The sequence below is a fragment of the Syngnathus scovelli genome, chromosome 20 (genome assembly GCF_024217435.2).
Source record: "Syngnathus scovelli strain Florida chromosome 20, RoL_Ssco_1.2, whole genome shotgun sequence".
Lineage (NCBI taxonomy): Eukaryota > Metazoa > Chordata > Actinopteri > Syngnathiformes > Syngnathidae > Syngnathus > Syngnathus scovelli.
The window spans coordinates 10,725,910-10,750,393 of NC_090866.1; the positions used below are offsets into that span (position 1 = coordinate 10,725,910).

The following is a 24,484-nucleotide window of genomic DNA, read 5'->3' on the forward strand; positions in this document are numbered from 1 at the left end:
AGGCCAGAGCAGGCCAGCCCAGCCCTCCTACCTGACCACGAGCAGCAGGGAGCGGCCGGCCGTGTACGTATCTCCAACCACAAAAGTGCTACTGGTTAGGGAATGAGGAAATCAGACCCGACTAATCTTTACAGGCCACCAGACAGAGCAGAGCGCCTTGTACTGTATGTGCCTGTGCGTACTGTACACGTGTGTATTTGTGCGAGGCCATGTCGGGAGCCCGCCACTTCTGCAACATCCGGCTATAAATTCATATTGCGACACGGCAAACTGAATTTATGAGCCAATCTGCTTACGACAGACATGTTTGATTTGAAAAGGGAAAGGAGGATGGATCCAAAAAAAAAAAAATGTGTTCCAACTTCTGCTTTTCTATTTAATGCTATATATTGGCGCGTGTGCGCGGGACGCTATTTAGTTGATTTTGCGTGATGTGGATGGAAGCGTACACGATCACGCTATCACGGGCTCGTCTTCTTTTTGTGAATGATAACATTCCCGATGTGCTGCTAAAATGTGATAAGCACGTCCTGCTTTGCTCTTGCTGTTGTTGTTGTGTGCTTTTTAACAGTCACGCATTAAAATGTCAAATTAAAGTGTCATAAATATGACTAATAATCACAAAAAGCGCAACATTTTAGTTTTGTACTATTTTTTGACCACATGTAACAGCAAAAACAATTTAAAATGCTTATTTATGTTATTGCTGAAAAAAATCGGGACCTAGTATCGAACCATGCGGAACGCCAAAGAGTTTTCCAGTGGGTGCATCCATCCATTCATTTATTTTCCGCACTGCTTATGCACACACAAAATCGTAAACGTGCCGAAGGGAGAGGCGGGGTACACCATGAATATGCACATGAACACACACAGACACACACCATCTATCTTTTTAATGTCCAGGGTGTCACTACACTACAGTACGTTGTCTTCTCACAGTATCCATCTGACTGGTGTTTTTGCCAACACACACACACACACACACACACACACACACACACACACACACACACAGCTGCCTTCTCCCTCAGTGAAAGCAGGTGTCTGTGTGTCTCATGGGCTTTCGGGTTTCGGGGGGAGTTTCTCGTGCGGTATAATTCCAAATGTGAAAGTCTGCTCGGGCCTCCCTGTGCAAGATCATAACCTCTGTCACCCTTACCAACCCGCAGAAATTTTCAAATCCACAAACAATTCTGAGCACAAGATTGTAGTAAAAAAAACACACTTTATTGACTAGGCAGTATAGAAAAGTATCAAAAATGTGAAAACTTGGCTTGTATAAATGTTTTTATAAAATGATTTCTGCACAACTAATATTAAACAAGGCGTATAAAAAAAAGATATTTAAAAAGACAGTGTTTGAAATGGGCTACCGTAAGATGCCGATTGAATATGCATAACACAAAACTATTCAAATACATGTTTATCCCAAAAAAACATGCACAGTTTTAGTTTTCATGAAATAGCAGTGTTTACTACTTTTTTTTTTTTTTTTTCGAAATGGTTGAAACTCAAGTGCAACTTGAAGTCAATCCTGCTGGCTTTTTGATGATGATAAAAAAAAAAAAGTTTGTTCATTGAATGGTTTCCTATGATATAAAAAAAAATAATAATCTGAGTGAAATTAAAAGGTGACAATGTGGTAAACGCTTAATACTTATAAAGTGGTCCCTTTCCACGGCGTAAAACATGACTGACATTAACACAGCTTGTTCGGTACTTTTGTGTTTAACAACAGGTGACATGAGCACCAAACACTTGAAATTATAACAAGACCCATTACAGCCTTTAAAAAAAAAAAAAAAAAAAATCATAAAATTCAACAAATAGGTCAGTTTTCAATCCGTTATGATGCCATTGCAATAATGCTAAGAGGGCTTAAATACTTAAATTGTCCAACACTGCTCCATCGGTCAATTGTGTAGGAATTGAAATAAAAAAAAGAAAAATCAACATCAAAACATGGAAAATAAATTAATCAACTTATTTATATTAATATCAAAATTCAGAATTAAAAATACAGCCCAATGCTAATGATATATCCCCGCACTTTTAATACAATGATAAAAAAAAAAAAAGAAACACAGGACCCAAACGTATAAAAAAATAAACAAACCCAAATTTTCCGTCTGTATATGAAAAAGTAAATGACATAGTCTTTGGTTGGTTGACCATGTGGCCTCTCCCAAATGTTGTAGCACAACAAATACGCCGTCTACACGACCAGCGTCCTCGTCGGGAAGGCGTTGACGTACTTGATGCGGCTGGCTTCGGCCGCCAGCACGCTCTCCTCGCTTTTGCCGCACGTCGTCTGCTCCCACGAATTCAGTGGCTGGTGGAAGAGCAATTGATTACCACATTTGATTTACAAAATGACAACTTGAGTTATTTCTACATCAAATCATTTCATTATCATTTATTATTTTTTATTGAAAAAAAATCTTTGATTTTATTTAGACTCAAACATTAAATTTTTTGGGAGGGATAATTTGTAATAAATGAGAAAATGAACCGTATTAAATAAAACAAATTCAAGCTTAATTTTCAACTCTATTATTTAATTTAATTTAATTTAATTTAATTTAATTTAATTTAATTTAATTTAATTTAATTTAATTTAATAAAAAATATGTTAGATAAAAAAAATATTTTTCAATTTACTTATCAATTGAAATTATGCTGGCATACCGATAGTTGGCTGTGAGAGGTCCTATGAGGAAGCAGGAAGCCTTTGTGTCCGTCTTTGCTTAGCAACGAGCTTGTGACCAAGTCCTGATTGAGGGATGAGATAAAGCCTTCAAATTTGAGACCGGCCCAAATGATGATGACAAATGACGAGGGTTGGACTTACCGGTACTTCCTGCGCAGGGCCGTTGGGCGAGAAGAGCTCTTGGGCTTCCCACTGCATGTATGGACTCCTTTCACATGGAGACTCCACCTTGCAGTCAAACACATGGTCAAAAAATAGAATCCTTCCTACTCATTTTCATTTAGAACTTTTATTTTTTTGCTTACCTCTTGTTTGATCTTCTTCAGAGGCGGGTGCTCGATGGCGCACTCCATCGGCTCCTGCTTGATGCATTCCACCATCTGCTGATCCAGCATCTTGAGTGGCCCGTACTTGGCCTCCTGCAGCGATCTGAAAGGCGTGGGAGTGCAAGGAGACGAGTCCAAGATGGGGCGACAAATGTTTGGAGTGTTGAACCTGCCGCAGAAAGACACCCGTTGGTCACGTCGTCACCTCCAACTCGGAGTTTGGAAAGCAAAACGTGGACAGCCACTCACATGTCATCCTTTGGAACCTTGACGTCCACGGGCGAGCTCATTGGAAGATGCTCGCTGTCCGAGTGCTCCGGACTCATGGATTGGCTCAGCAACTGCGCCGCAAAAAGAAACTTAGTCAGCGCTTGGAAAGGTGAGTGACGGAACTGGAGACGTTGTCATGAAGCGCTTACCGAGTCAATGACGGACTCCATGAACTCGGGCATGGCGCCGGCGTGCGCCCGCGAGGCCGACACGCTCTCCTCGGGCAGGCAGCTCCGATCCAGCGGCAGGGCGGCCGCGTTCGCCTGATGTTGAGGTAATGACATGGCCACGCTCTCCAAGGTGTGGGCTAACGGGCTCTGGCCGGCCCAGCTTGGATAAGGCAAGTTGATCTGGACAGGGCAGTAAAAAAAAAAAATTAACATTAAGGGCAGGTTCCCCCTCGACCCCCCCCAAAAAAAAACAAAAAAAAACAGCAAACTGTGCAAGGGGCGTCGAAATGGAAGAAAACCAGAAAGGGAACTGAAGTTGGCAGGAGGGTGACAGTAGTATTGTGTTGCACAAGGGGTCGTGGACACACACACACACACACACACACACACACACAGAGGGAGCAAGCCGAGGTCCTGTTTCATCACTTCTCTGCAGCAACAGGCTCCCCAGATGTTTCCTCCACCGTATTCACACAAAGCTAACCGCTGTCTCCGAATACTCGGGGTCAGCCCATGTGCACATAAATCGTCTTGTCTCACACACACACACACACGCGAGTTGATTCCACACCGACAAACTGGCGACTTCTGGTTGCTTTGAAAACAACCAAAGCGATCTTTTGCTCGACAAATGTGCAAATTTTGTGAATTCCAAGCGAGAATCGGCGCCGAGCGCAACTCACCGGTTGCGACGGCTGACCTCGGAGCTCGTTCTCGGTCGACATGAGCAGCAGTTCGATCTCTTTCACCCGCTTTTCCTTCTCGGGGTCGTCCTCGCCGTAGTGTCTCTGCAGGATCGGGAGAAAAAATTAGCTTCAGTCGGTTGTTTGCGGGTGCTAACGAAGAAGTTCTTTATACCTGGACCAGGGCGGTTCCGTGCTGAGGGATGCTCAAGATGTTCAGTTGCAAGGCCATCGGGAAAGGCAACTGTTGGACCAATCGGAAGTAAGCGCGCGTGATGACGATATCGACGTACGAAAGCCAAACTGACCCGTTGGGTGTCGGCCATGTAGGTGAAGTTGTGCGGCGAGACGGGGGCCAGCTGCGCCGGAGTGGGCGGGTGGTGCGGGAAGGCCAAAATGTGGCCGGCGGGCTTGGCGTAGCCGTGGCCCACCGGCGATTCGCCGCCCTTGGAGGCGGCGCTCTGCAGGTAGCCCTCCTGCTCCACCTTCCGCCTCATGGTGGAGTTCCAGTGGTTCTTGATGGCGTTATCCGTCCTGCAAGTCAATTCGATTATTTCCGATTCTTTTTCGACGATCGGATAGAAGTCGCTCACCTGCCGGGGAGCTGCTTGGCGATCTCGGCCCAGCGGTTGCCCAGCTTCTCGTGCGCCTGGTAGATGATGCGGTCCTCCTCCTCGGTCCAGGAGGTCTTCTTCACCTCCGGGTTGAGGTGGTTGTGCCAGCGCTCGCGGCACTGCTTGCCGATGCGACCCTTCAGGTGCTTGGCGATCACCGACCAGCGCTTGGCGCCGTACTTCTGCACCAGCTCGATCACCTGCCGGGGTGGGAGGGGGGGGGGGATGTAAGGTCTTGCGCAACACCTTAGGCACCTTCATAACTTTCTTTATCTCTGCGTAGGTGAGCGAGAACACCTGCCGAGCGCCGAGGGAGTTTCCAGCGGAACGTTAGCCGCCCCGCTAATGATTACGGACGCACCTGTCCGGAAAGGCGAGCCACTATAGGACGCGGCCAATAAACACCTTGCAGGTCTGGAATTTTTTTTTTCTTCCGGATTTATCTTAATGGGCTTAATGTTTTGTTTTGTTCTTACCCGCTGGTCTTCCTCTTTGGTCCAAGGTCCTTTGATGAGTTCTGGGTTGAGAACTTTCTGCCACCGATGCTGGCACTGCACATCTGTGCGGTTCTGCTGAGACAAAGAGACACTTAATTCACACTGTTCAGATAACAAAGATGGAATTCGGACTTACAGAAAGAAAACTGGCAATGACTTTCCAGTCGTCCGATCCATGAAGCTCCACGAGTTTCTTCAACTTCTCATCCTGGTGAAGAAACAACGGGTTACGGTTGGAGAACCTTCTAGGGTTTTGGGGAAGGCCTACCTCCTCTCGCGTCCAGCGGGTTTTCCCGAGGTGGCGCTTGCCGGGTTTGACCAAGGAGCCGTCATAATCGTGGTCGTACGTCTCCGTCTCCTCCTCGTCCTCCTCGCTGCTGTAAACACTGCGGGCGGAACGGAGAAGAAGGCAGTCTGCTTATTCCATTCATCTCCAGCGAGACCTCATGGCACACTCCCAAAGAACCAGTCGTTCTTGCAGGATTGGATGCGGGCTTTTTGCCAAGACACCCACATGGAGATGGTGTGGGGGGGGGGGGGGGGGGGGGGGGGGTTGCACACATTATGGATGAACAGGTTCTTATGTTTTTGGTTTCTACAGAAACTGGGATCGGCACACGGCAAAAGTAATTTCATGAGCTCGGCGTGTTCAGACCTGCAACTGCATTGTACGCCCGCTCGCGCGCACGCGCGCACACGCGGGCTGTAGCCAATGAGAAGGCAGAGCGAGCGGCGTGCCGCGTGGAAGCAACACGGCGACAGGTGAACAGGAACCGCTCAGGTGAACGCGTTCTGCAACTTCCCCATGTCAATTGAAGAACAAGTGCGCGAGAGGAACTTTGACAACTTGAGCTGACAAAAGCTCCTCGTACAAAGGAGAACAATTGTTGAAAATTAGCTCGCTAAAATGGGGAAAATGATGTGAAGCCACGTGACTCAGGCAAAATGGATATTATTGAACATTTTACTTCTACTTTTTAGTTGGAAAAAAGCAATTGAACTGATTTTATGACAATAAGGAATTCAGTTTTTATTTTTTGAAATAAAAGGATAGAAATCGGAGTAAAAACTTAGTCGGCAGATTGGTCCAATAAAATAATCATTAATTGCGACTTGTATTATCATTCCTGCATTTCTACTTTATGTGTCATCTTTGAACTCAGTAAAGCGTGGGAATCACTTATCTAGGGCTCATTCAACTTTACAATGTCATTCAGTGTGAAAGTGAAAACTGTATGGCTCGCCACACTTTGATCTAAGGCCAGACCGACTTACTGGATGTCATAACTCCAAAGCAATAAACTCATGCAGCATTCGAACCTTTTGCAATCTCCTTGAAGTTATAATTAAAAAGTGGGAAAACAAAATGTTGACGCGAGTCCAATTGGGTCAAAACGTGGCACGTGCCCATCCAACACTTTAGCGTGGGGGGCACACGCACAATGACAGCAGCGCCAGATGACCACCACCTGTTGCGCGCGCGCGATCAACGCGCTACGCGCAAAATAATCCATAAAAAAAAACCATCAGGCAGACTAAACCGGAGTAATTTTTTGGAGGGCTCGAATATAGTTAGAAAGACTCTAAACGGGACCACCTCCACTCGTTTGCTTTTTGTATGAATGTAGGTAATGTTGGTACCTGTTTCTCGGGCGCCGAGTCATGTCAGTCGTCCCCCGTGTTGTGCGGCTCACAAGCGGCTGCTACTCGTGCGTCCGTCCTTTGGCTCTGAGCGGCGCCGGCTTGCTTCTCCCGGCAAGCTCGCAGGTTGACATTAATTTAAACTCGAGCAGCTTCTACTACGGCTCCTCCTCCTTTTCCCAGCAGCAGCCCCTCTCATCTTCTAAAATTTCTTCAAATCGCGCTCCATTTGCCGCTCCGTGCGCATGCGCAGATGTTCTTCTCTGGCGGCGAGGGCGCGAGGACTTTGCACCCAAACTCCGACTGGATTTGGCTTTTCACGCAGTCTAACATTGCTTTTACTTCAATCCCAACGCGTTATGTGTTTTCAGCATGAAAATTGAAAGCTTCCGTGCTGATATTGCTCCAAACGCACGCTCAAATTCAAATTGAACACAAACTGCAAAGCCCGAAATGACCCTGGCCCCTTATATTTAATTTACGAGGTGCCACAATGCAGCGCACCAAAAGGCGAGTTTAGCCGGCTGCTCCGCGCTCAAATTTTTTTCTACAACTCATTTCAAGCGTTACTTCTCGTTCTTGTGCAAGGGAGAAGGAAGTTAGCGTAGCGATGGAGCGCAAATAAACAATTGCGGAATGACCTTTTGGTATGCGAGGAAGGAAAGTGAAATTGTGCTGTTATCTTTTTTTTTTTTTTTTTTGCGCACGCGGTGCGCTCTCAGAAGACCATATAGAATCTATATGGTATGTTGGCGAGGGCGAAAGTCTATAATATATATAGCCAACAAAGCGTTTAGAACCTGGCGAGATTTAAAAAAAAAAAAAAAGCACAAAGTTCAGTTATGCTTTATGAAAAAGCATGTTATCTCAGCGCGCATTATGTTTTTGCGTGCGCAACCACGCACTAATCGTGATCCTTCTTCCAAAACGGAGGCCAGTTGAGCCAGTTTAGCAGCTTTTTAAAAGGTGATTTGTATCTTCTTTTTATCATATTCACGCACCGCGGATCTGCATGGGCGCAGTGCGTGTATTATGATTAGAATTTTGTTTTGGTTCCTCCCCCTCACCCCCGCCCGCACACGAGTTCTTTTCAAGCGTAGGGTCAATGCTTTATTTGTATCAATGTGTCTTCGCATTGTATTAGTTCCTCCATACGCGACCGTATTGTCGTAGTCACTTGTAATTACGATCAAGCCTGATGAGCCTTTTGTCCCCGAGCAGTCATCAAAATAGTTTGCCTGCTAAAGACACACTCAGGGGCAATGGACTGCGTACTTTGTAATGCGCTGAGGGATTGCTGAGAAACAAAACATTCACTTGTACTGAAAACATCCGTGCTTGTTAAATGTTGTGTATCATCTGGTTTGGGACGTGTCACATGGTCCCACGTACACCTGTGCATACATGCGTAATTGTCCCACTTGTCATCAATTCAACTTTATTGATATGACACGCTTTGGTCAAGTGCGTCAAATATGGAGCGCTGGTAATTTAGGCCGCTTTGCATTTCAATTGGATTTGCACCTATGCAAATGAACGCAGCGCCTGGACTTGCAGCATGTAAAAGAGACGCTGCAAGTATGCCTGAGACTGTTGCCTGAACCTCGAGGCGATTAGTAAAAACTCCATCTTGTTATCTGAAACCAAATGGTGGGGAGCCCGAACCAGGCTATGCAAATGAGGCGAGTCGTAGTGGGTGCGAGCAGGAAGCCGGCCTGACAATCCACCCGGCCAAAGATTTGCGTGGATGCGAAGTGTGGGAAGTTTGCAAGCGGCCTTTTTTCACCTTTGCAAAGAATTGGTTAATTGCTTGAATCGTGTCTTTAATGATGCAGCCATTTGGGCTTGGGGTACCCCCCCCCCCCCCCCTCAACTTGCCAGCAGCACTGTCAGAACTACAGCAACAAAACATGGAAACCAAATAATCATTGAAAAATGGCAGAGGGTGAGGCACATGCGTCACTCAAGTACGTTTCTTTTTAAGGCTGAATAATGACGATCAGTGATGTTCAAATGTCATTGCAATTAAAACACGTTTTATGATGACCAACAGTTTAACCCTTCAATGGATTATTTCAAGGCTGCAGCTCATTTGAGTCACTGATCAAAACATGTATCAATGAGTTGTGCAAATTTGGGGATTTCTGTGAGTGCCACTCATGAACAACAATGTATTCAATAGTCATTTTTACATAGAGCGCAAATGTGATTTCGTCATTCGTGTGGCAGTCTGTCCCTCCATCTGTTAGGTGAGATACAATCACAATCTCTTGCAATATTTTCCATCCCCATTGTGTGGCTTTGAGTTGCTTCAGGTTGGAGACGCCCTGGAAACATTTAAGGTGTGATGCACTTGATGATCAACGTATCTTCTGGGTTATTTTAGCATCCTCGAAATACCCCGTGCACATTCTCACAGACCTCAGCAGATGTCTTTTTGTTGTTGTTGTTGCTCTAATTTCATACAAACCTCATAGCCTGTTCCACTATTGAGATAATGCAAGTTTGTTTTTTGCACCTGCCTTTATCAGATTGTTTGACATTTCAATTTTCCTCTTTTTCATCTCGGCAGGCTACTGTAGATGCCCACGCATGCACGCAAATGTGTCATGCTATTTTTGTGAAGCACTTTGAGTATCCAAGGTAGAAAAGCGCCATACAAGCGATAGCCCATTTGCCATATAATTAGCCTTTCAAAATGTGTAATGGAAAAAATATATCACTGACGTCAGCAACAACTAAATTAATGATAATAAGAGAACCCATAGTGAAAAGTGAAAAATATTCATCAGCTGGGTTTACTTATGTTTACCACAGTAGTTTTAATTACTTTTTAAAAACTTAACGTTTTAAAAACTTTAATTCTTTGAAGAACCAACTCTTTATGACGTCAGTGGCCCGTATGTTTACATCAGTAAATAAAAATGATTATTATTCTTTTTATTGATTTATATGACACGTGACATTTTTAGGCCGAGTGTTGCGCATGCGCAGAAACGACGCAATGGCTCCCGGATTCTGACACACATGTCACAACATTCGACAACAACAACAAAAAACGAGCTCAATTTCTCCCAGCTGGCTCGTCAAAGCACACATGAGCCAAAATGTCTCGACATAGAAACGTCCGTGGCTACAACTATGACGAAGGTACCTTAACTCGGCGAGTGGGTTTAACCTCATGGCTAGGCCGCAACATGCTAAGCTAGTTAGCTGGGAAGCTAATTTACCGTGTTTTTCAATGGCGCGCGCTAGTGGCTAACGTTATCTTAGCTCGCGTTAGCTTGTTTTGCTGTCGTGTCAACTACCAACCACAACATTATGTTATCCAAATGTATCCTATCGCCAAATTGTCTTATATGGACGTGACAGAATGCGTGAAAAGGTAAAGGCGTAATAATAGTAAAACGTTTTTAGAGCCCGCCAAACGAGCGCGCCAACTCTTAATTTGGCCCAAAAATAAATGTATAGCATCTGCCGAATTCCCTTTTCGCGTCATTTCATCATATCAAATTGTCAAAATAATGTGAAATATACCTCAGAGTAACTGCTTAGATACCGTTTACTGTGCTATTAATTAAATGCCTACTAAATAGGCAGGTGACATAAAGAATGCGCTGTTCTATTTAGTCAATTTAAGAGTTCTAACTTGTACTTCCTTTTCTTACATTGTATATTTAGATTTTGAAGATGATGACATGTACGGACAGTCTGTGGAAGATGACTACTGCATATCACCAGCAACAGGTGGTTTATAGATAGAAGCATTCACTCAAGAAGCGTGTTATGAAATTTCACACCGGCAGAAACCTCAAAAGCCTCCAATGACAGCGTCTGAGATAGTCCCACCGTCACCTCTTTTGCTTGCTAGTTTGCAAGATGGTTTCCCAGCTAGATCTGCTGGCTATATGCTGTTTTTGTGTGTCTTTCTACAGCAAATCAGTTTATCTACTCTCGTCGAGAGAAGCAAGTGCCGAAGGAGGAGCCCCTTGAGGAGGAAGAATATGAAGAAGATGTACCCATGTCCCCCAACGTTAGCCACAATCTGGACCCACTTGAGCAGGGTAGTACATTGATAGCTCCACCATATTTGTAGTTATTGATTCTAGTCTTTGATTTGTCAAATTGTTTTTCTTTTTATCGTAGTTCATAGCAGCGATGATGATGATTATTATATCTCTTGAGCGAATCATTTGGTGTATGTTGTGCCTTCTCAGCCAAGCTCTTCTCCTGCCTGGACCACATGAGGGCCGTGCTGGGCGACTCAATGCCGGACTCCGTGTTGAACCAGGCAGCCATCCGATGTGGCTTCGACGCACAGAGGGCGCTGGACGTGATTCTTTCCGAAGACCCCAAAACGGCCCCCGACAACGCCGCCGTCGAGAAAGCGCCGTTACCGCAGAGGAGCAAACAGGCGGCTGTGATTGAAAAAGGTACTTGTAGTTGTTTTTATTTCCAACGCTGGAATAGTGTGATCCGAACTTTTTATTTTCTTGGAGCTGGAGGATTCGCAAAACAAGTCCCACTAGTTGTAAGCGGATTCCCTCCTGTGGTACGTGAAAGAATTATTGCCCAATTGCGGTTCACAAATTCTCCTAGGAATCCTTTTTCCTGCAGTTTCAATAAAATGCAGTCTTTTCCAGTTAAACTATATTCTATTAAAAAAAAAAGACAACATATTGAAGACAAATTTTTAACGAATTGCCTTTTCCCCTCCTCCTCGTGTTCCTCTGGATTGGTGGTGCGCTTCTTCTCCCTCCTCTCGTCTTTGCCAACTGCAACCGGCATCCGTAAGGTAAGGAGCCGACTCGTTTGCCTCTCTGCCAGACGCGGCCGTCGCGTTGCCCAACACTGACATATTCGCGTGCCCTCACCCGCTCGACATTTCATCGCCGCTTCCGCCGCTTGGCATCTGCCAGCGTCCGAATGCCAGCGGGCTAGGCGTTTGCGGCGTTAGCCTGGCGCAGCTCATGTCTGAGCATGAGCGCAAACAGATAGCAGTGGGCCAGCAGGGGTCCAGTTTGGCCGCCCCGGCTCTTATTTTGAACAACAATTTGTCTTTGGGCAGCTTAGCGTCTTTAAATATGTCATCAGCCCCTTCGCTACTTTCAGCTTCTCTTAGTAGCCTCGCCATATCGCCGCCGGGTTTAAAAACTTCACCTCCTCTTCCTGGATTGGGGTGTCTCAACACTCAGGGGGGAAGCGACGTCTCAGTTTGCCATCCTAAGGGCAGTCCGTCATTGGCCGATTTAATCCAGGAACATTCCAACCGAAGCCCCGTTTTCAGGGACCCCGGCACCGGCGATGCGTCAGGCGGGTTACGCCAGCCCACTCTCTCGCTGGCCGAGCTCGCCTCGCAGCACCAAAGCAGAGCCCACCTCCCCAAAAACGTGGAGATAAACCTTTGTGAGCTGGCGCCGGAGGCCCGTCAGGCAGCGGGTGCTCCAAAGCGCCCGCCGGGCCTCCCGGAGCCGCGTCCTGCCTGTAAAACCTCACCGGGGTCGCAGTACTTCCCTAGCACGCCCGACTTAGCGTCCAATCTGGTGGAAAGCGCTCCGAAAGCCGAGGCCAAAAGCAGCGGGGGCAAGGTGGAGAACCCGAGGGCAACCCAGAGTATTGATTTGAACGCTCTCATGGCCAACACGGACGATTTCCCCTGGCCGTCCTCGCCCAGGTCGCCCACCTTAGGTGCGGACTCTTCGGTCTTCGCTCGACCCTCTGTCTTTGCCATCACGTTGGCCTTCCGGAGCCGGCGGCAGCGGCGGCACAGAAGAGCCAAAATGCTGTCTAAAATCGGAAGCGCTCACTTGGTCTTTCTCCGCGAGGCTAAAGAGCAGCACAGACTATTTGAGCAGATCGTCCCGTTCGCGTTCGACACGCCTTCGCCGGACGACATCGTCAAGGCCAACCAGAGAAAAGCTTTCACCAGGTCGTCGAGGTAACACGAGACTGAGGCAAACCTCGCGGAGACACTTTTTGGACCAAGCCGCTTCTCATGGGGTGGTAGATTTTAGCTTTAGCATTTCCACATTTGTTTTTTGTTTTTTAAATGTTGTCCAACTTGTACTTCAACTGCACTTCGTTTTTGGGCACAGCCCAATCAATGTCTTACTATTTTTTATAGATCTTCTTCTTTCAGTATACAATGATGTTTTCTTAAAACTTTTAAAAAAGACTTTAGTGAGCTGTCGTGTAATCCTCTTGAATAGTGTGTGTGGCCTCTTTTCTTGTTTTGGGGCTTGGCAAACCCCACCGAGAAACCCAAAAAGGAGGTGGTTGATGTTGCTGCAGGTGCAACTATTGGATCTGGATCAGCTAACCAGGCGGATGCTTGAATGCTGTTTGCCTTTGACATTATGGGGAAGACAACTTCTTTTTTTTTTTTTTTTAATGACACCTGGAGTTTTTCTCACGAACAAGCGTGTCACGCGCAGACAAACTTTTTTAGCATGAATAGTACACAAAAGCAGCATGAACAATGAATTTGTAGTTTTGACCTATTGTAATTCTAAAGAGAATACATTTTGTGGTTTTAAGCGGGTGTGTCACTGCCTAAGGTTAATTAGCTAAATTTCAAATAAAGACTAAGTTTAAATATGAGTAATGTTTGCGCTTCTCTGCCAAAATAGAAAAACTTTCCTAAGCCCTCCGAAGGCCTGACCAATCTTGCCACAAATTAAATATCCATTCCTGGCTATATTGCTAGCTAGCAGTTTGTAAAATCTGTCAGTGTGATTATTTTAATCACGTATTTATCGAACAAAGCGGAGCCCACTCCCCACACTTGTATCGTGAGTCATGACGAGCTTTTGCTTTGAATCATCTGCGATTGAATGAGAGCGATCGAGTGTTTCTCTGCACCTTTGAGGCATGCTGAGAAAATGTATGTCGGAGAGACTTGTTGAGTCATTTCTTGTTTAAATGTGATGAGAACCTTTAAGGTGATGAGCCAATGTTTGACTTGATGGGTGTCAACCACACGCAGGTGCACAGGGACCCCCAAGGCCAGCAAACACGGAAAAAAGGATTGATGATCAGGCCAGATAGTGACAAGTTTTTTTTTTTTTTTCTTTAGCAGGGTGCTGCGCTCGAGGAGAAAATGTCACCACTTCAAATCTCGCCGCCGCGTCACTATGACTCGCCACCTACGTCGGAAAATCTCTTGGCGTTACTCAAAGTTCACAAGTTTGGTAACTCCGAACAACTCAGATTAGTTTGAATGTTGCGCTTTGCGCGGATAGAAAAATCGTTTCAATTTGGCGCTCGCACTGCGCAAAACAATCAGCAAAAAATATTTGATGTGATATAATTAATAAATATAATTTTTTAAAGATTAGGGCAAATGAGTGAAGATGGCTGACTTGCTGTCTCGAATGGAGGGATTAGAATAAAAGCGGTCCAAGCTTTTCTTGGCTCATTAAAACGTCATCTTCTTCAACACGGCTTGCGTAATGAAGCCACGCGACTGTCAATCATGCCCATCACCCACTGCCAGCGTTTCTTATTTAGTTTGAACCCGTGTTTTCCGACAGGGTGGGGCGGGGGCTGACATTTGCATATCCTGGGCGAACTCCTCGTATCCTGTGCTCAGTTAGGCCCCCGGGGCCCCCCAGTTGCGAGATCCCGCTCCGAGGCCTCAGAACCTGATTTGTTGTTTGTAGTTAAGCTCAGGCCGCCCTGATGTCGCTCGGGGCCGCCCTTGGGCCGACACGCAAAAAAGAAACGAGACGAGCCCGAGAGCGCAGACCTCCACCAAGACCAAATAACAATTCAAAATAATTGTGGCTTGCTGTTGAGTCGCTAATGTGTGGCTGGAAGGAACAGTAAAATTAACTGTTGGCAAAGGTGTTTGTGGTTAGAGCAAAAAAAAAAAAAAAACAAACATTAATAGCAGCCTCATGAATGTTGAATGAAATAATATCACGTCTTTGATCATTTCTTTATAGACGTATTTAACAAAACGCTGAAATGTTTACACAATCCAACACGTAATGTTGCCCTCCATGCGTGGGCCATGACACAGCTTGCCACTGTTTTATGCAGAAATACGTTCGGCGGTTGTGTCATAATCCCAAACATAAACAAACCAAGAAATTCCTCTCAAACCGATTAAAAAAAAAACAAAAAAAAAAACATGTCAACATATGCTCATCTCAGCTGGCACAAAATGTCCCTTTGCTTAAGGAAATGCTTCTTTCTTTAAACATGAGCATTTTTAAGATTCTGCAAATGATCTCGAGGTGCTTTTGCAGTTTTTAAGATTCTGCAAAATGTCAACGTGGCGCTTTTTCTGTGCACGGGAGGCAACGGCCTTTTTGGAGATTAACCCTTAGTGAGCCAGGAAGTCACGCAGCCTCACCGTCTCAAATGAATCACGAGCGGCTCGGTATGACTCGCACGGGTGGCCGCTTGAAACTCGAATGACAAAGCATTTTTTTTTGGGGTCAAGACTTCAAACATGAGCAAATGTGAGAAACTCTGGTCAGGCAAATAAGAGAGTTGTAGGAGAGTGAACGTAATAAACCTTCTTGTGTTTCTCGTAGCTAAAAGCAGAGACGCGTCCAACAATAAACTGGACTGTGAAGTGGTACCCAAAGTGGCCCGCATGACCGTCTCTGGCAAGAAGCAGACCATGGGCTTTGACGTTCCCAGGTACCTAACACACCACCGGACAGAAGATTAGGTCCACCTCCTCGACCCGCATGACGTTGTGGCGTTCTCTCGCTTTGGCTAGCGGGGACAACGGCGTCACGGCCGCCGTGGCGCGGCGAGGCAACAGCCCTGAAATCACCGCGGCGACACTCGCCGCCGGCGAGTCCACACCCAAACGACCCGAGACGCCTTCAAGGGGTTCAAATGATGACGAGCTCGCCGGCGGCGTCACTCCTGGCCGCTCTGCCGGAAAGGCCCGGCAGGCTATTGACGTGAAAGCCGAACTGGAGAAGCGACAAGGAGGCAAACCGTTGTTGAATTTAGTGGTGATCGGTAAGACGACAATTTTCCTTTTGTTTTTGCCGCTTCATTAAAAGCTAAAGAAGCAATTGATCAAATTATAGGCAGACAATCCCTTAGTGTATCATATTGATTCGAAAAACCTTCTTAAAAAAGTACGTGGAGACCTTTATCTATTCTTTTCTCCAGTATCTTGTTTGTCTGGCTATCTCCACTTTTGCAACATCTCCAGCTTCCTTTGGGCCAGCTCTTATCATCCCCTACCCGCTTTATCACTCGCGTCTTCCTTTGCCATCTTTCCTCAAAGTTGGTGTGTCAAGTCTCATCTGGCTTATCCCGTCCGTGCAGGTCACGTGGACGCGGGGAAGAGCACGCTGATGGGACACCTGCTCTATCTGCTGGGCAACGTCAACAAGCGCACCATGCACAAGTACGAAACTGAGTCCAAGAAGGCGGGCAAGGCGTCCTTCGCCTACGCCTGGGTGCTTGATGAAACCGGCGAGGAGCGGGACAGGTACGTATTTGTATATTTCTTGACTGTACGATGCAGATATTTTTTTAAATGAAAAAAACAAATGCCTCCTTGACCGCAGAGGCGTGACAATGGACGTGGGCATGACCAAGTTTGAGACCAACTCCAAGGTGGTGACGCTGATGGACGCCCCCGGGCACAAAGACTTCATCCCCAACATGATCACGGGAGCCGCCCAGGTAGCCAGCCACACCTGCTCCCTTCTCAAACTCAGTTTTGAAACAAAGCACGACTGTTTCTCGCCTCCTTGCACCTCTTTGGCTGGATCTTGTGGTTTTGGGTGTTGCACATTCAAGGTGCGCTTGACGTCGCCTTATGTCATTTCTCGATGTACCGTATGACTGTCCTCACGCTTAAAAGCAGTAGCACCTTTCTCACGTCCTCAAGACACGTTGCATAAGGCATACTCGGGTTCTGCTGACAGTGGAAAACTAAGTGGTGTGCCACCAGGCTCACTACACAGTCCCCAAATGTTTCCGTTGCATGTCAAAAAAAAAAAAGTCTTTTCTCCTCAGGCAGACGTGGCTGTGCTGGTGGTGGACGCCAGTCGTGGGGGCTTTGAGGCGGGCTTCGAAGCGGGCGGCCAGACCAGGGAACACGCCCTGTTGGTGCGTTCGCTCGGTGTCACTCAGCTGGCGGTGGCGGTCAACAAGATGGACCAGGTCAGAACCAAATGGAAATAAATAGTCAAATAAAGCCGCGCCCCTCCATTCGCCGCACTCGTCGCCTTTGTTCGACGAGCTGGTTCGGCCGCTTGCTTGTCCCTGCTTGCGCGTCGCTCCCGGTGACGGCAGTCCGAACTTCTTCAACCTCACTCAACTCGCTCCCTGACATACTTGGATTCCAGTTGTCCGTGTCGTAATTGGCGACTCATTGTTGACACCACTCCCGAGCGCTAATTGTGTGCAACGACTTGTATCCGCAGGTTCATTGGCAACAGGAACGCTTCCAGGAAATCACAAACAAACTCGGCCACTTCCTCAAGCAGGCAGGCTTCAAGGTATGTTGAATTATAGATAAGATGATTGCATGACTTCAACAAATGACAATGACTGGATTTTATTTATTTTTTTTGCTGGTTGCAGGACTCTGACGTTTTCTACATCCCCACCAGCGGCCTGTCGGGGGAGAACCTCAGCATTCGGAGTACAGTGTCCGAGCTCACCTCGTGGTATTCCGGTCTCAGCCTGCTGGAGCAGATCGGTAATGCATGATGTTCTTTCACTTTCAGCTCAGACAAGAGAAAAATGCAAATGCGACGTAATGTATTGTTAACATTTAGGGTGTGTTTTCCTCGCTCGAGTTTCCCATGCAAATCGCACGGTAGAAACAAAATACTGACTAAGCGTTATTCATCGAGTTGCACAATGAGTTCGTAATTATGACCTCTTTCAACAAGCTAATGTGTCTGTCGTGATGCAGCGTTGAGTGCACCAACCCGTGACACCACCTCGACACACCTTTTTCCAACCACCAAAATAATCGTAACTCCTCGAATCCAACAAATATGACAAATGTAACTTTTGAATGGTGTAAAATTGCAACATGTATCAAGTTGTTGTATCTTGACACTCCTGCTAATTTGTCTCCCTTCCTTCCTTAGATGCCTTCAGGCCTCCCCAGCGCTCTGTGGACAAACCTTTCCGACTGTGCGTGTCTGACGTCTTTAAAGGTAAACCCGCGCTCTCATCCCGTGTGTTCTGCGCACCCGACTCGACTTGTTTTCTCCGTCCAGACCAGGGCTCGGGCTTCTGCGTCACAGGCAAGATCGAGGCCGGTTACATCCAGACTGGAGAGAAACTGCTGGCCATGCCCCCCAATGAGACTTGTCTAGTCAAAGGTGTTTTTCCACTGAAAATGTTCATGGAGTGAAAATAAGCGTGAAAGGACTGTGGGGGGGTTAACACTGCCACCGTGTGGTCACTACGTGTCAGGAATCACTCTGCACGACGCCCCTTTGGACTGGGCTGCAGCCGGGGACCATGTTAGCCTGACGGTAACTGGCATGGACATCATCAAGATCAAGTAGATGCACTCTTCTTTTTTTTTGTCTGGTCCAGTTAGCCGTGGTAACAACTGATCATGTCTTGCCGCCTTTTAGCGTGGGCTGCGTGTTCTGCGATCCCAAAGAGCCCATCCGAGTTTGCACCCGATTCAGGGCGCGACTCTTACTCTTTAATTTTGAGGTTCCCATCACTATAGGCTTCCCGGTAAGCACGTGATTCCAATCTTCCCTGCCTTATGAGACTTTTGAGATTTAAGCCATTGTTCATTTTTGACACGCATGTTTTACATGATTGTATTTTGAATTGCAGGTCTTGCTGCATTACGGCACGGTGAGCGAGCCTGCCACCATCACTAAACTGATAAGCATTTTGCACAAGAGCAGCGGAGAAATCCTCAAAAAGAAACCAAAGTGAGTGCTTCTTGGAGATGCTAACTAAAAGGGCTGGATAACCGCAAAGAATCAGCAAGGTGGCCGGTGTGTAACTTGCTTTGCTGTCAAGGTGTTTGGGGAAAGGCATGAACGCCGTCGTGGAGATCCAGACGCAGAGGCCCGTGGCGTTGGAGCTCTACAAGGACTTTAAGGAGCTGGGTCGCTTCATGTTGCGCTACGTGGGCTCCACCATCGCGGCAGGCGTGGTCACTGAGGTACACACGCCAGATGTGCCAAAATGGATCCCGTTCGACTCAATCCTATCTTTTCCTTTCCCACTCCAGATCAAAGAATGACGGCCGCTTACGTCGGCGTCGCGAGCGCGACGCGCCTCCCTCCGACCTCAATCGACTCGGCCCTCGTCGGCCAATCGCACGGCCGTGAGCCTGAACGAGATGGCGCCGTCCGGCGATGTCCAGCTTCCACCCAAAAGACTCGTTTGCGCCCTCGTCAGACGTCCAGTGGTTAATGACACTGGTTGACGGTTGGTTAAAAAAAAAAAAAAAGAAATGTAACAAATAAAACCTACGCCGGAGGAGCCGCAACAGAGCGAACTAACGGCGCAGCTTGTTATTTAACGGAAAAGGCTAACAATAATTTGGAGTCAGATTGAACCCATCTGATTTAGGAGGAAATGTTTGGTTGTGTTTTCCAACGCGCACTTTTCAGTTGCACCTGAAGTGATGCGGCTCCGCAGACTTTTAACAAAGGTCGATGACATGAAGATAAAGCGAAATTGCTCACAGAATTGCCTTTGTTTGAAAATATTTTACACAGCAGTTTTTAGTTTAATGCAAAAAAAAAGACAACAAACCTTCAATGTATCTTTTTTTTTTTTCAGCTGCTCCCATGGAACGAAAAACAAACGGAGCAAGTTTTTGAAAGATGACGCGTTTGAGCTGCTAACCGCTTCTAAATGTTTTTTCGGAAGAAAAAAAAAATCATGACAACAATCTCATTAAAAACGGATTAAGAAATTAAACTAAACTGTTTGCTCCTTGCTTAGTCATTATTTGACAGTGTTCAATAGCAATGAGGAGAAATGTTGGACAAACACTTTTAGTAACGGTTTTATATTTAGTTATGAATGCTAATTTAATTTGTTGGAAAAAGTTGACGAGTGAGTGAGTGAGTAAACGGTGATTAAAATGGAGTTGTATAACAGCTTAACTCGAATGGATTGCTAACACACCTTTCATGTCATGCCAGACTAGTTCATTTTAATGTTGTTTTACAATAAGTAGGGAGCAAATATTTTGCTTCACGACACCCGAGGCTTCATCTGGGGACAAATACTTGCGGCCATGATCTGGCCTCTTAATTATGTGTTGAAATTAGTCATGGTAGGTTTTCCTTGACAGTAAAAGAAAAATAGAAGGCTTGGCTCCTTCCTGAGTTGTCACCTGACGATGGCACGTTTTTCAATGTCATGCTTTCAATTCCCTCCTCAGGTTTCAATTCCATTTCAACGTCCTAATTTTCTTTTAGGTTTTCCATCGAAATGTCTTTGATTCTCGTCATTGAAAATGTCTGCCTTTGCAACCTTTATTATTGTGGCTGTAGATTGCCGTGGTGTGAAAGTAGACGCCATCCTTTTTTTTTTTTTTGTGCTATATAAGGTATGGAAAGACACGCAGCAAACATGCACACGCGCCTCCCCTGCACGTTTGTTACCCTGGCAAGCTCGAGAGCAGCTACTGGGATTCCGTTATAGACACGGACTGGTTGACTCCTCCATTTTCAGTCTCTTTTTTTTGTGATCATCAGGAATGCAAAGCAGCATGGAGGCAAGCACCTTCTTGGTCTTAGAGAACTTCATCGGAGGAAAGTTCACCCCGTGTCCGAGTCACATCGACTCGTACGACCCGTCTACGGGGAAAGTGTACTGCAAAGTGCCCGACAGCGGCGAGCGAGAGGTACAATGTTCATCCGTTAATCTTTGACCACATCACAATGTGCACCATTCTCTTCTACTTGTATAAAATTATTCCATTTGACTTCTGGGTTGGCTCCAAATTGAACAAAAAACGTTGAATAGCTTCATGTGGTGGTCTTTCGAACCTTTGCTCTTTGCAGAGTCTCCCGGTGAGTCAATAATTAAACGCATCGCATGCAACACTCTCAACTTGATCTTTCAAATTTACAACTGGATCAGACTAAGCGTCCTTCACTTAAGCACAAGCTCCAAAATTTCAGTGGAAATGCCCCAAGACTGAACCTTTCCCATCTCGTTTTTTTTCTGGTTCTTCAACTTCCTCCAAAAAGCATCACAGTGGCACTTGTGTTCTTCAGGTGGAGGCGGCGGTGGCTGCAGCCAAGGAGGCCTTCCCGGCCTGGGCCGCTCGCAGTCCTGATCAGAGGGCTCAGGTCCTCAACAAGATAGCCGACCAGATCGATGCCCACCTGGAGGAGTTGGCGCAGGCCGAGTCCAAAGACCAAGGTGAGGTGTGGTACAATTAGTGCAAATGTTCCCCTCGTGCACTACATTTGACATTTCCCCAGGTAAGACGTTGACGTTTGCACGGACCGTGGACATTCCCCGAGCGGCCTACAACTTGCGCTTCTTCGCTTCGTCTGTGCTCCACCACACCAACGACTGCAGCCAAATGGACCACATGGGCTGCCTCAACTACACTTTGCGCTGCCCTGTGGGAGTGGGTAAGATATACTTGCATCAGCGTTACTTCAATATTGTCTGCATGGTTATACTGCCACCTAGTGTTCAAGTCACACACCTGCAATTAATTATAAACAATATGTCCCATTGTGGATTTTGTTACCGTCTTTTGTAGCTGGTCTGATCAGCCCTTGGAACCTCCCTTTGTACCTGCTGACATGGAAGATTGCGCCCGCCATCGCCGCGGGCAACACGGTGGTCGCCAAACCCAGCGAGATGACCTCAGTGACCGCCTGGATGTTCTGCAAGCTGATGCAGCAGGCTGGTAGGACCACATCTCCATGGAAGCTATCATGATGTGAATTACAGCATCCTGCTCCATCATCCAGGTGTTCCCCCAGGCGTGGTCAACATAGTATTCGGGACGGGGTCCCGGGCGGGAAACGCCCTGGTCGTCCAACCCGACGTCCCCCTGATTTCCTTCACGGGCTCCACAGCAACCGCTCAGATTATCACTGAGCGCAGCGCCCCCTATTGTAAGAAGCTGTCACTGGAGCTGGGTGGCAAAAACCCCGCCGTTATTTTTGCCGACGCTGATCTGGACCGGTGCATCGAGACCACCGTCCGCTCTAGCTTCTCCAATCAGGTGAGGGGGGGGAGACATTTTGGAACTGGGTGTAGTGAACAGGAGTCACCACATGAGGGCGGTAAAGCACCACTATTAAGAGTGGTGCCAATTTCCTCAGAAATGTACTGACTGAAAATGAAATAATTGACCTGCTCATCCAATTGTGTTTCCAGGGAGAGATCTGCTTGTGCACCAGTCGGATTTTTGTGGAACGCAGTGTTTACGCGACGTTCTTGGAGAGGTTTGTGGCCGCTGCCAGGAAGTGGAAGACCGGCGTGCCTTCGGACCCCGGCAGCAGCAATGGCGCGCTCATCAGCAAGGAGCACTTGGAAAAGGTGCAAAATACAATACAAGCATATTAACAAGGAAAATAAATTCAGTGTGCAAATTATTTAGTGCATCACATTATGTATGTATGAACTTGACCTACTACTCCTTGTCCAGGTGCGGGGCTTTGTTGCCCTGGCCAAATCTGAAGGGGCCACAGTCCACTGTGGAGAAGGCGTAGACCCGCTGCAGTTGCCCGAGCGCAATGCTGGCGGCTACTTCATGGCCGCCACCGTTATCTCGGGCGTCCCGCAGGGCTCCCGAGTCATGCAGGAGGAGATCTTCGGGCCGGTCACCTGCGTGAGCCCGTTTGACGGCGAGGACCAGGCGCTGGCGCTGGCCAACGGCGTGCGCTACGGTCTGGCGGCCACCGTCTGGTCCCGCGACGTGGCCAAGGTGCACCGGATGGCGGCCGGGCTTCAAGCGGGCATGGTCTGGTCCAACTGCTGGCTGGTCCGCGATCTCAAGCTGCCCTTCGGGGGCATGAAGAGCTCGGGCGTCGGCAGAGAAGGCGACAAGGATTCCTATCACTTCTTCACCGAGGTCAAGACCGTCACCATCCAATACTGAAAGGCCTTGTAAGACAGGAAAGCAGGTGTGCCAACAACCTTTTTCTTAATCTTTCTCATGATACCTGAACATTGTCTGCTTTAAGAATTTGATTTAGTTTAAAAAGCGTGCAGTATTTAAAGTCAAAACATTATAAAATTTAAATGTCCATTTTCAACTGTGATGACAAGAAATATCTAACATGAATAAATCCTGCAAAACTTGACCAAAAAAATAAGCTATTAGACTTTTTTTTTTAATAAAAAAAAGATCAATTTTACATTATTAAGAAAGTATATAAAAACACACACACTTTTACAGTAATTAACTTGTAATATTACAAAAGTGAGGAAATAAAGAAAATCTTTCTCCATCACAAAATTAGGTACACCAACCAGAACTTCTTAACAAGCAACGATAGCCATGATAGCTTTTGGTTATAACTGTTCCAATTTGTCACGCTCATATCTGATCGGGCATAATGTCAAGATTAACTCATGCTGCTGTGACATAAAAAAGGCCTCCGGGCTGCTCTGTTACACGTTTATGATGTGCAAAATCAAGCAGGCAGCAAGACTTTGGCCCTTTTCCCACGTCACCGTGTTCCCCTTCTACACTGCATCGTCGATCCAAGTCCAGTAAAGTTCATCGGCCGCGTGGCGCCGTTTGACTCGCTGACCTGAGAGAGGTGACTAAAGGCTAACTTGCTACGTGCGGGAAATAATGTTGTTCACACTTGCGCTTCCTTAAAAAGCCACGGCAAAATTGTGCTTTGCTTATTTAGCAACATATTCATCAGTAGAATGTAGTCATCTTAACAAAAAGATGTGACCTAAAGTCACCTGCTTTTCCCGTGGCCCACATACTGCATGCCAGTTTTGTTGACAACAAGTCTGAACATTGAACAAAATTCATGGGGGGGGGGGGGGGGCATTACACGTGACTCGAGTGCAGACTTGTTGACATTCCCAATCTTCCTCTTGTATCCTTTTAGGGGGGTCCAAGCAGGAATTCACGTGTCCTAATAATAAGCCGGTAAAATCAAAGGCTTGTCCAAATCCCTCCGTTGCGGGGAAAATGGAAAAAACATTATTAGGACTCCAAGAAGTATCCCCCTCCTTGCAAAAATTAAAAAAAAAAAAAAATTATTGACCAACTACTTAAAATTCTGACTTCATGTAAGTTTATAATAAATTCAAATTCACCTGAGAGAACCAAAAAATCCATTTCAATTCCCCTTGAAAAATAATATGAATGAGTCTCGCCACGATCAGCATGGAAAGCTACCTTGGTAACATTCTGCAAAGTTCATTCAACCGTCCTTCATCATCACTATCAGGGTCACAATGATTGTTTTCCCATCCATTGATGTCAGCTTAGCCGCCCGCGCCTCAACGTCCGATTGGCCGCTTTGAGACACACCACTTCCCCCTTCAAAGCAAACAAGACGACTCTCTACGTACAAGAGAGTCACTGACCTGCCTGGCACATAGTGTCCAAAAGGGGGGCGGGGCGTTCTCGTCATCCT

At 46.6% G+C, this 24,484-nt stretch overlaps 3 protein-coding genes and 2 long non-coding RNA genes across 8 annotated transcripts; 3 read left to right on the plus strand and 2 right to left on the minus strand.

The window, feature by feature from the left end:
* Positions 1 to 1,208: 1,208 nt before the first annotated feature.
* On the minus strand, positions 1,209 to 7,119 carry myb (v-myb avian myeloblastosis viral oncogene homolog). Of its 2 annotated transcripts, none has more exons than XM_049757584.2 (14): positions 6,915 to 7,119; positions 5,542 to 5,659; positions 5,410 to 5,481; positions 5,253 to 5,348; positions 4,756 to 4,976; positions 4,471 to 4,696; positions 4,338 to 4,406; positions 4,163 to 4,267; positions 3,459 to 3,659; positions 3,289 to 3,380; positions 3,019 to 3,208; positions 2,855 to 2,941; positions 2,692 to 2,775; positions 1,209 to 2,335 (listed from the first exon to the last, which is right to left on the minus strand). In XM_049757584.2, the coding sequence occupies exons 1-14, from the start codon at positions 6,935 to 6,937 to the stop codon at positions 2,219 to 2,221; spliced, it is 1,701 nt and encodes a 566-aa protein (XP_049613541.1). In that variant the 5' UTR covers positions 6,938 to 7,119; the 3' UTR covers positions 1,209 to 2,218. The 2 variants fall into 2 exon arrangements, with proteins under 2 accessions (XP_049613541.1, XP_049613542.1); XM_049757585.2 differs by having other exon boundaries at positions 5,253 to 5,345; positions 6,915 to 7,112.
* LOC125990472 (uncharacterized) lies at positions 3,317 to 6,592 on the plus strand. Its single transcript, XR_007488932.2, has 3 exons — positions 3,317 to 3,418; positions 5,060 to 5,796; positions 5,875 to 6,592. It is a non-coding gene; the product is annotated as an uncharacterized lncRNA (long non-coding RNA).
* A 2,773-nt stretch (positions 7,120 to 9,892) lies between the features above and the next one.
* On the plus strand, positions 9,893 to 19,345 carry hbs1l (HBS1-like translational GTPase). Of its 2 annotated transcripts, XM_049757568.1 has the most exons (18): positions 9,893 to 10,064; positions 10,596 to 10,661; positions 10,850 to 10,978; positions 11,132 to 11,347; positions 15,458 to 15,566; positions 15,649 to 15,899; positions 16,215 to 16,380; positions 16,460 to 16,577; positions 16,914 to 17,060; positions 17,324 to 17,398; positions 17,484 to 17,601; positions 18,002 to 18,070; positions 18,134 to 18,238; positions 18,333 to 18,423; positions 18,500 to 18,608; positions 18,714 to 18,814; positions 18,906 to 19,050; positions 19,120 to 19,345. In XM_049757568.1, the coding sequence occupies exons 1-18, from the start codon at positions 10,022 to 10,024 to the stop codon at positions 19,129 to 19,131; spliced, it is 2,070 nt and encodes a 689-aa protein (XP_049613525.1). In that variant the 5' UTR covers positions 9,893 to 10,021; the 3' UTR covers positions 19,132 to 19,345. The 2 variants fall into 2 exon arrangements, with proteins under 2 accessions (XP_049613525.1, XP_049613526.1); XM_049757569.2 differs by lacking the exons at positions 9,893 to 10,064; positions 10,596 to 10,661; positions 10,850 to 10,978; positions 11,132 to 11,347 and adding an exon at positions 11,379 to 11,709.
* On the minus strand, positions 18,920 to 21,704 carry LOC125990471 (uncharacterized). The gene is made up of 2 exons (XR_007488931.2): positions 21,571 to 21,704; positions 18,920 to 21,481 (listed from the first exon to the last, which is right to left on the minus strand). It is a non-coding gene; the product is annotated as an uncharacterized lncRNA (long non-coding RNA).
* On the plus strand, positions 20,605 to 23,877 carry aldh8a1 (aldehyde dehydrogenase 8 family, member A1). Of its 2 annotated transcripts, XM_068649122.1 has the most exons (8): positions 20,605 to 20,751; positions 21,128 to 21,275; positions 21,338 to 21,493; positions 21,628 to 21,777; positions 21,842 to 22,098; positions 22,254 to 22,415; positions 22,525 to 23,002; positions 23,521 to 23,877. In XM_068649122.1, exons 1-7 carry the CDS (start codon positions 20,605 to 20,607, stop codon positions 22,975 to 22,977), a joined length of 1,473 nt encoding a protein of 490 aa, XP_068505223.1. In that variant the 3' UTR covers positions 22,978 to 23,002; positions 23,521 to 23,877. The 2 variants fall into 2 exon arrangements, with proteins under 2 accessions (XP_068505223.1, XP_049613560.1); XM_049757603.2 differs by lacking the exon at positions 23,521 to 23,877 and having other exon boundaries at positions 22,525 to 23,485.
* Positions 23,878 to 24,484: the final 607 nt, after the last annotated feature.